This window comes from Cryptomeria japonica, chromosome 3, assembly GCF_030272615.1.
Source record: "Cryptomeria japonica chromosome 3, Sugi_1.0, whole genome shotgun sequence".
In the NCBI taxonomy this organism is placed as follows: domain Eukaryota; kingdom Viridiplantae; phylum Streptophyta; class Pinopsida; order Cupressales; family Cupressaceae; genus Cryptomeria; species Cryptomeria japonica.
Window position 1 is genome coordinate 913,771,458 of NC_081407.1, and position 11,088 is coordinate 913,782,545.

General features: G+C 33.4%; 1 protein-coding gene across 1 annotated transcript; it reads right to left on the minus strand.

Annotated features, from left to right (window-relative positions):
- Nucleotides 1-7,528: 7,528 nt before the first annotated feature.
- Nucleotides 7,529-9,207, minus strand: LOC131077300 (uncharacterized). Its single transcript, XM_058014800.2, has one exon. The coding sequence runs from the start codon at nucleotides 8,985-8,987 to the stop codon at nucleotides 8,022-8,024; it is 966 nt and encodes a 321-aa protein (XP_057870783.2). The 5' UTR covers nucleotides 8,988-9,207; the 3' UTR covers nucleotides 7,529-8,021.
- Between the last annotated feature and the right edge of the window lie 1,881 nt (nucleotides 9,208-11,088).

The following is an 11,088-nucleotide window of genomic DNA, read 5'->3' on the forward strand; positions in this document are numbered from 1 at the left end:
GTGAAGAAAGCCTAGATCATTAAATGAGATTGATATTGATGAACATTTGATGATGTGGGGAGACTACATCCCAATTTTGCAACACATAAAGTCTATTAATTTTGATGAATTTCTTAAGGTAGTATTATTTGAAGATAATGACCAAGTAAACCAAAGAAGGTGTTACAAGCTAGTCAAATCTGAGTCAAAGTTTTGAATAAGTGTAAAGACAAGTTGAGTAAAACTAGGAGCTTAATAGATAGGGCATTGATTAAGATGGAGAAATTAATTAAAGAAATGTCTTGCATATTTTGGGAAACGCCTTCTCTAGTCAAACATCTTGCAAAGATAATCAAGAAATTTAAAGATTAATTACATTTTCCAATTATAGAAGAACTAATAGACAAAATTATGGAAAAAAGATACATGTCTTCCAAGATGAGTTGACAAGTTTTGAGGAACTCTAGGAGTAGCTAGAAAAGTCAACATTTTCTCAAGGCATTAAATTGAGGTACCACAAAGGTCCTAATCTTAGCAATCTCATGGACATACTCAAGGATTTCACTAATGCTTTTCTATAAGACAAGGAAGACTAGGTTTTATATTTTTTAATTATATTTTATAATAAATAAACTAAAAGTTGATAATTTAATAATAAGTCAACTTGAAGCTGATATTTTTATATGAAATCAACTAAAATTGAAAGTCACTTCCACTTCTCCATTTTGATTGCCTAGATTAACTTTAGTTGAAGTATTTCTAGATCCACAATTCATGGGACCAAGAACTCTATTTGTTTTCCTTTCAATGTTAGTTTTAATAGTTATAAATCATTTTTATTTTGATAGAAAAATACTATTTTTCCAATTTTCAATGTGCGTTTTCCTACAAATGTTGTATAAGAATCAAATTTCATAAATAAAGGGGATATGCCTATCTATCTCATGATGTTTTTTTAATCATGTTGGTAATATTTCCTTCTGTTGATTTAAGTTGAACAAATTGGCGAAATTGATTGTTTAAATGTGCTTACCTAGGGGTTTTGTCTCAAATTTGTGCATGTCTTGATGGTGATTTGATTTGATGAATCTAAAAAATCACATGTTTATGTTTCCTTTTATTATTGCATCAATATTATGATTGATTGTGTGAATGCTAATCAATGTGATAGTGGTTTCTAAGATTTTTCTTAACCATTTAGATTTAATTGACTAATCAAATTTATCATTGTCCAATTTGTTTTTTGTTATTCTCTTCCTTGTAACCCATTCATTTGTTATTTCTTTAAAAAATCAATCATAGAAACATTCTAACCATTAAATAAGTAATAAATACAATCAACTCTACTTAAGCTTTAGGATATGCATGAATGAATAAAGTTGAATCATCATAGATCTGGCATAGTTTGATAACTAAGGGAATAGAAAGTGATTAAATATATGAATCCAAGTTTACATTGAGTTGATTACTATCAAAGGCCCCTTGTATAAAAAAATGCATGGGCAACTTAGTTATCCAACATGGTCAAAACCTAACTCAAAAGGAACCATGGAGTGAGATCTCTTACTTTTAAAGAGGATTGGATTATCTTTGTTCACTTAGAGTTGGTTGTGTTAAACCCCACCATCAACATGTATTTTACATATGTATGTGTCACACAAAGAGGTCAATAATAGGCCACAACCAAACCCTCAAGGGAAGATAGTATGCTTAAAACTCTTGAATAAGTGGGTGAGGATTTTATTGGTGTAATACAAATTAATATATTTTATGATAATCACATAAGTGATTGTCTTGTTTAGAAATCCAACATAATCAATAGGAAGAGGGACATTGTGTTTCCATTGGACCCAACCCAACCATCATGGTTGGTGGAGAGGGATTTGAACATTGGTATTCCTTAAATTTTGATGAAAATTAATACATTAATTGTCATCTCCACTAAACAAAAGAATACATCTCTATTGATACAATTTTATGTTGATTGTGGAGATTGTGAAATGGAGGAGGATGTTGCAAAAATGAGAGGAGTTGAAGCTTTGAAGCCAAATGCTATCGAGGGAAAGGACAAAATTGAAATACAATCCAACCAACCATTGGGAGTTTTTAGAAATTCCAACATTAGCCAGTTCCTTAGAATACATGTTCACTTAGTGAAGGATACCTCAAATAGTCAAGTTGACAATGGAATTTGACTTAGTTGGCAATCTCAACTTATCATTGAAGGTAATTACAATAATTTATTAATAGAGAAAGAAGAAATAAAGAAACAAATTGTGAACTTGAGTTTCTAATGAAGAATATAAGGAACTTCTTGCATATCATGGAGCCATGATCTACCTAGAAGAAGGTTGTATGTGAAAGTATCAGACATGAAATGGATAGGTGTGGGTAAGATCACATGACCTGCTTTAATAGGAAATGTAATTGTACCTAACAATTGTCTACCAATATTGTCAAAGCCACATATAGATATATAATTAGGTTGAATGAGGGAGGTGACCACCTTGATTTTATCTAACAATTCTATGCTGAAAATATTAAGACATGGTCCATTATCAACCAAGGTACGTCTTATTGCATTACCATTAATGAGCACAATAATCATGAGGGGATCATGTTGATTTTGAACTTCGAAAGTAGGAAACTCATATTGTTTTAACATAATATCTAGATTTATTTTGTGCATATGATCACGCAAGGTTGCTACATCATTCGATCTAGAAGAATGTGAGATAACTATCTCTTGTAAGGATTCTTGGAGCATTCCATGGTGTGTAGGTGAATTTTGAATCAAATCCTAAAGGGAGGTCATAGCTAGAGTAGAATGAAGTTGCTCAACAAGATCATACTCCTTACCAACATGTTGTGATAGATGAGGGGGTGGAGGAAGAAAAGGTTGAGAAGTAGGAAGAACATTTGAATCTTAGTTCTTGTTACAAGGGCTATATGTGTGAGCTACTACTTGATAATAAGGGTATTGATTGAGCCTAGATCACTTTTAGTGAGTTGTTTTGTCTAGTTTAAGACGTAATTGGAAGGTCTAGTTAGATTATTAGTACCTTTAACAACAATCATAGGTTTTTTTTTAGGTTGAGGGGCATCTTGATGAAGATGAACAATAATTTGAGGTTTCACATGACTAGAAACATGAGTAGAATTGAATTTATTGGGCTCTTTATTCACTAAAACTTCATCTTTAGGAGAGGGAGAGAACATTGGAAACATTGGTAGTGATATCCTCCTCTTACACCAAAATATCCTTATGAATAAGATCAATTTTGGGAGAGGAACAAGCATGATTCATCAATACTTAATCTCTAGAATAGATATCGTTAAATTGAATGGCAGGTAAAATGTCATGAAGGGAAGTCTTAATGGTACCATCCTCTTTCACTAAAATATCCTCATGGGTGGGATCAATTTTAGGAAAAGGACAAGTATGATCTATCAATGCTTCATCCTTAGAAGGGAGAGCATTAAGAAAGGCACTAGTGTTATCATCCTCTTGCCTCAAATTGTCCTTATGGATGGGAGGATTTTTAGGAGAGGGATGGAGGGTCATAAGAAGAGCTAAGAAACAATCACATCCATGGAATGACTTCATTGTGAAAGCATCTACTTAAGCATACAATCAGACATTCAAAGAGAAAAAAATTCTTTCTAAATAATAATTTGATATAGAAATGATGTAGATTTAAGAAATAAATGCAACTAAATTTGAAATTTTCATGTAAAAATCAAATCTAAAATTGAAAATCAGAAAACATGCAAGTATAAGACATGTAGAGTTTACCAAAATGAAATGATGGGAAGTGGGATCCTACTCTAGAGGCATAAACTAAGATTCCAAATCAATATCATTTAATTTGTGTAAATAGCCAACAAGATCCAGCTTCTATCCTAAAGGAGAGCTAGATACTTTGTATGGTTGTTTCCTCTTTTTGTGTTTGATATGATTTGACCTGCATAAGAAATGACTAGGTAAAATGGTGTAAAATTGACAATATTCAACACAAACAGAAAGATACAAAACTGAAAGTCAACTCAAAAGTATAGATCTAGAAATGCGATGCAAAGAGGAACCTGTAGACACCTAAAATTAATTAAATCCTCATCATCCTTCCTCCTCGTCATTCTTCCTCATCTCATGACTGGGGCATCATGCTACTAGTCCTTATCCTTTTCTTCCACTATGTTTTATTCTTCTTTGATATAACATCATTTCACGACGCTATATCAAAGAGGGGCAAAATGTAGACACCTAAAATTAATTAAATTAATATTTAATTAATTTAAGCCTATCAACATAATTAATTAATTTAATTGGGTTATCCTTATTCCTCTCAGAATCAATTAAATCTAATTTAATTAATCCTATCACTATTGTCCAATAATTAATTTATCAAATAAATTAATTATTCCCCTATTCTTCTAAAGTCATCTCAATAATTATTTCCTCTAAACCCACTCAATTAATTAATTCTAATTAATTAACCTAGTCATGTGATTCATACAAATCACTTTTCCTAATCCCACTTATCTTAATTAATCATTCTAGAATCTCTCATAATCATGCTTATCATTATTCTCTTATTTTTAATTCCCACTCATGTCATATCAACATTGAGTCTCTCAAAGAAATTCAAATTTCTTCGAATCCCTCAATGCATCCTTATTTTGGAATTTTTAATTCCTCAAGTTTGAAATTCAAATTTCTCCCCCCTTTTTCCAAAGGAATTTTATATTCCTGTCTATTTTCCCAACGCACCCTTGATCCATGCCTTCTATCTAAAATCAATCTCAACCCTTCATAATCAAATCAATCTTGGCCCTCCATTGGTCTTCTCCAATCTATAAATTGGAGCCAATCCTCCTCACAAATCATCCACTTCTCATGCATTGTCATGCTACCATTTCTTCTCTCATTCTCTTCTAATTCAAATCCTGCTATCCATCACTCAAATCCAATCCAATAATCCATCTATCTTGTTGAGCACAAAGGAGAGCATTCTACATCACAAGCAATCAAAATCAAGCAAGGAGCAAATCAAGTGGAGCATCATCCAAGGGCGTCTTCACTTCATCAAGCTCCATCTGAAAGAAAAGGTATAAGGTTTGTGAGGTATATGTATTTCATTATTGTTGTTTGTGTGTTTCAAATTATGTCTTTCAAATTCATATGTTTTTATGATTGATTTGCATTGTTTGCTAAATAAATCCTCCTCACTAGTCTTTTCCCCTCTTCAAAACCTATGTCTAAAATATGGGCTTGAAATAGTCAAGCTATGGAGCTAGGTGTTTTAATACATGTGAGTTTCTTGCAAGCTAAGACTCTAGATCTCAGATTAGGAGGTTTTGTAGATCACTTCCTCCAAAATTCAGCCAAAAAGCATCAGACTATGGAGCTAACTGAATTATTCTTATAGTTTTTTCTTGTTTGAAATTTGGAATTGTGTGTCTCAGTCTGCTCTACACAAATTTGTCGCTTTCTATTGTTGAATTAATAACTTGCACACAGAGAGAAAATGTTATGCTATATAGGGGCTTGCCTAAGTCAAAACTTGGGTAAATTTTTCCACTTCCACAACAACAACATTGATGATGAGAAAGAGAGTTTATCCTTGGTAAGGCAAAGGCTAAATCTGAAATGAAATGCTAAATTGACAAGATTATACCTTTGGATTGATAATGGTAGTGATAAATGCTCTTTAGATAAGTCCTCCAAGTGTTGATGCAATAACATGATAAATCATAACAAAATCCATCATGAAAACGTATTCGAAGATTAGTTGTTATAGCTTGATGCCCTTGTACTCAGCTTTACTCTTGAATGAAGGAATTGAATGCTTGAATGAAACTTGTGGATTATGAAAAAGATGATCAAATGAATTAGATATGATGCCTTTATATAGGGTTCTCAAGGTATTTTCATTTTTATGCCAACTTTCAATGGTCATATAAAAATATTGGGATTAGATCACAAATGGAGGGAATTGTCACTATGACATTCAAATTTGGGGCCCTTATAGAGGGACTATGGAAAACTAAAGGTGGTTGCAAAGTGCAAAGGCTCAAGACATAGGATCAAGTCACCTCATGAGCATATCACGACAGTTTGGATGAGATAAGGCCAAACTAGACTTAAAAAGATCCAAAAGAAGGCACACTAAAGCAAGGGCACTAAAAAAGTGAAATTTTAAAGGGATTAGAATTTACAATACTACACAATATAGGAACAAAAAAAAAAAAGTGAAAACAAATTGAGGAAAGAAAGGGTGGAAGAATTATCACTAGATACTTAAAGGAGTAATAAAAAATGGAAAGAGAACTTCAATGGTAAGCAAATGAGCTAGACAAAATTTAGCAAAGGAGAGACAAGAAATAGAAATAGATAATACAAAGAGAACAAGACAAAAATAAAAAAGAGCTCAAAAGGGCAAAGAAAGAATTGGAGAGGAAAGATGGTTGACAAATCCATTTAATATGTTTCCCAAACAACATGCTCGATTTAGGGAGGTGGTAAGTATTCACTCTCCTCGATATTCTACCACAATGGCCTTTGTAGGTGTTACCCTTCAAGGGCATTCTACCAGCGATTCAAAAATTTCTCCTCAAACAACCATGGAAGAGCATGTGGGTGGGAAAGCTATACCAAGCACCAACACATGTTCGCCAAACTCCATGTCATCATTAGGATTCCCATTTCAACCATGCTTTTAGTAAATTATCATGTAGCTTCATGCAAGATTTAACTTATAATTCTAAATTGGATTAAGGATTTGATTGTTATGAGTATGGGAAGACATGTGTTGGCTACTTTTTAGGGAGGTATGTATGCCATTGGCTATAGTAAATAAGAAGATAAATCAAGTAATTAATCTCTCTCTCTCTCTCTCTCTCTCTCTCTCTCTCTCTCTCTCTCTCTCTCTCTCTCTCTCTCTCTCACACACACACACACACACACACACACACAAAAGTGCACACACGTATAGAATTGGCATTCTATGTGCAAGAGAATCTTCTCTTGCATGTTTAAGGAAATTAGTATATGTGTGTATGTCACACACACACACACACACACACGTGTGCACACGTATAGAATTGGCATTCATTGTATATATGCATGTATGTATGTATAGAATTGGCATTCTATGTGCAAGAGAATCTTCTCTTGCATGTGTAAGGAAATTAGTATATGTGTGTATGTCAAAAAGATTAATTTGTATCTTTGAAGTGGTATCCTATTGTTATTTTAGCATTTTCTTTTTTAATAATTGCACAATCTTACTTTAAGTAATTTCTTCTTATACCTTTCAATTATGTTTATCTTCTTAACAAATTCAAACATAAAATCTGATATTTTAAAATTTGAAAGTTAAAAAATGACTATATATAATTGTTGATATGAAAACATACACATCATTCTATACATACTTAAATCAAAGATAAAATAAATAAATACTGTGATCATTATAAAAAAGAAAAAATCAAAGATAAAATAAATAAATACTGTGATCATTATAAAAAAGAAAAGAAAGAAAGGAGAAAAGAAAAGATGGAAATTTATTTTTCCCCATATATAGATGACTAAATAACAACACAGTAGGTAACAGTTGAAAGATGCAAATTGATCTTTTGACACACATATAGTGATTTCTTTACACATGCGAAAGAAGACTTTCTTGCACATACAACGCCAATTCTAAACATTTCTCCATCGTATATACAAGCCAAAAACCAACTAGTACAACTACATAATAATTAAAGTCTGCAAACCAATCAGACAATTTTGCATTTCTAAACAATCACATCAGTGTGATATGGCAGGTCTTTCTCAGACTGCAGATGAGCCTTATCTTGATAAGCACAACCCCGAACCCTCATTCGGGCATCTACTATGAATTCAGATGCACAACCACATCAACTAAAAAGTGTATGCCCCACCAATTCCATTACCTCACTTGAATGAGACCTTCACAATCTTACACTTCTCCTTTCCATAGATGACAAAAAGTTGGCCACAGTACCTCTTCTGTTCTTCACATCCTGTTGCTGACAACTGCAATATAATCCATTTTGCAGAGATCAGTTAGGCAAACATCTTCCAGACAAGATGACCTGCAAGTGAAATAAAACACAGTGGTCATCACAGTGTCAATTACAGTCACCATGGAATACATCCAAACCAGCAGAAGGGTTTCAAATCTCATGTTTCCACTCATCACTCCATACACAAACAACCTCTCCAGAAAAGCAGAGCTCAAGTTTACAACAACAGCCATAACCAGAGCAATCCTGGTCTTCCCTCTTATCAAAAACAGGGCCTTAAACACAGCTTGAACTCCATAACTGTACTCCTCCGGCTCCATTACACACACAATTGTGGCCAAATTGCAGACAATCATGACATGGGCAAAAACAAATGAATAAACAATCCCTCCTCCCAAAACAGCCGCAACTTCCCATTTGAGATCAAGTCCCAAAATGCACACCAAATTCACAAGTGCACACAGTAAAAACAAAATCACAGCATTTGCCCCAATTATCAGTACACCTGCCCATATATAAGTCACCACCAGGCCTTTCCACAATCTGGGTATTGCTTGAAACAGTTTTTCCCCAGAAGACCTATTGTCCCCTGCATATATAGAAGCCACTGTGTGGGCTACTGCTGCTCTTGCAAGCAGTGAAAATGTGATGAAAAAGGGAAAACAGAGCAAGAAAGAAATCAGTGTCTCAGAAAGCTTGTGATATATGAGATGGGTATAAGGCCAGTTGGGCAATCCGGCTGCATGAGCAGAGTCCCGAATTCGTAGTGCAAATTTAGTGGCAGTTTGAGTGTGAGGAAAGACAAGAATTGCAGCAGAAACAGGGGATACCAATGGCACTGCAATTGCTGTCAAAGCAGAGAAGTTGTGCACAAGAATTGATGCAGATTCTCTTGCAATTCCCATTGCATTCAACATGTAGAAATTGTGGGTGTTCCTGCCCTTTCTTCGACCCATTTCTCACTTGGCTTTCTGCGAATTGCACTTGAATTCAATGCTGGGTATTCTTCAAGACAGGTCTCTGTATCTTTATAGAGGTTTTTTTAACAGAAAAATGTTTGCAGATGCATAAAAACTCAAAAAGATTTCTTTAGTCAAAGTCATTTTCTGTAAACAGCCGTTGTATTGGAGTTGGGAGTTAGGAGTTGGGCGTTGACTGCAACACACCAGTGGTATTCCTGTGGACTTCTGGCAATTACAGCAAATGAGTTTTGCAGACAGTTGCCCACATTAATTTTGTCTCGCACGCCAAAAAGATTTAATTTGCTAATCTGGACCAGTAAACCTCACTACTTTTGCCGACGAGGATTATTTATAAAATTATTTTTTCAATAAAATAATGATGAAAATAAAATTTAATGTAGTGAAGGATTCTATCACTTGGTGTTAGAAGTAGGTTGACCCAACTTGGTAAACTTTTTTGGGATTGTCATAGTCTTTTCATTCTCTGAAGGTCAAATTTACATTCAATAGGATTATTGGTACATTCGGAAATTTTTCTATTTATAAGGGTCAAGTTTTCACTTCAATCTTTTTGATTGAATTGACTTTATAGCTGTGTAGAAGATTAAAAAATAACACTTTGAAAGAATGCAAATGTCCTCGATTATATGATATAAAATGAGTACATATTCCTTTGAGTGTTTTAATGCACTAATGTGAGTTCCATATATGCCCCCATAAGCTTCTGGTGGTCAAGACATCTAAGCAAAAGACCATTGATTATTATTCATCTATATACTACTCCTACAATAAGCAAATACTTAGTAATTGATTTGCATATGTGAGTGGGTATTCTAAAATCGTTGGGTGGAAATACCTTCAATTCTAAGTAAATGTATCTTGAATATTATCTTCAATCATTGATGAGTGTAGCACAAATTATAGAAGATGGATCTTGAATACTATTTTGGTTTGTTATAGATGAATAACTAGTGTAAAATGAGGACATTATCACTTTTGCTCATTAAGTAGGTAAAATTAGCTATGGTGTCGATGTGTCAATTTTTCTTTCTTAGAATGACCTAATATGAAATGAATCAAAAGAGTCACGCAATTGTAGTGCCAATTCAAGATATTGTATTAATTTTGGCTCTTTGGTCGTACAAATTTCCTTGATTTGTCTACCTATGAGTAATGAATGATCATGGACGTTACGTGAAATCACCTTCAAGGAAATGGGTGGACGTAACTTTGTAATCAATGCATCATATTGACCACATTATTGGTACTAGGAAAATCAAGCTAAAATGAGATGGGTATTAGGTCACCCAAGGAAGATATCAAAATCGCTCCTAACCCCAAGCTATTCATGCATTTAGAACCATTCAAGGACATGCTCCAAAGGGAAAACGAGTCAACATGTAATGTGTGTGCCTTGAGGAATAACGTATTAACAGGTGCATGAGTAGGAAATGATGATAAAAGTAATTGATTGAAAAATATTTTCCTTTAATATATTATTTATGAAATAAAATTGAGATTGACCTTTGAAATTACCAAATGCACACCCATTTCGCAACATAACCTAAATATGCTCGCTTTAGACAACATGTATTTCAAGGGGTCTTATTTGATGATTGCATGTGTCTTGACATACATCATATAATTTTATAGATTTTATGTTCAGAAATTAATGATTAAGCACAATTTTAGTTTTAGGGTATACCATGTTCCTTAGTCTAGTAACATATGACTAATTGAATAGACTTGATATTCCTTTCTCTTTTCATCATTCTATGTAAAAATACTTCGAATGGTATATTTTTTAGATTTCATGGTTGATACATATAACAAGGCTTTTCCATGGATGGTAGACATGAGAACTAGTGGATTTCGCAAATATTGTCTTGTGTCTTCAAACACCTTTTTACAATTCATTTTCCATTCAAATTTAACAACTTTCTTAAAGAGTTTAATGAATGGTAAGGTTTAGTCTACTAATTATGCAATGAGTTGGTAAATAGCTTGTATCTTGTTTTGTAAACAATAATATGATTGTGAAAGATTCTTTGGTAGAGAATAGCATCGATGTTTATGACATCAACCTTGATAACTT

Excerpts from the sequence above, each read along its gene's own strand:
- LOC131077300 (XM_058014800.2), bottom strand. The coding sequence starts at position 8,987 with ATGGGTCGAAGAAAGGGCAGGAACACCCACAATTTCTACATGTTGAAT.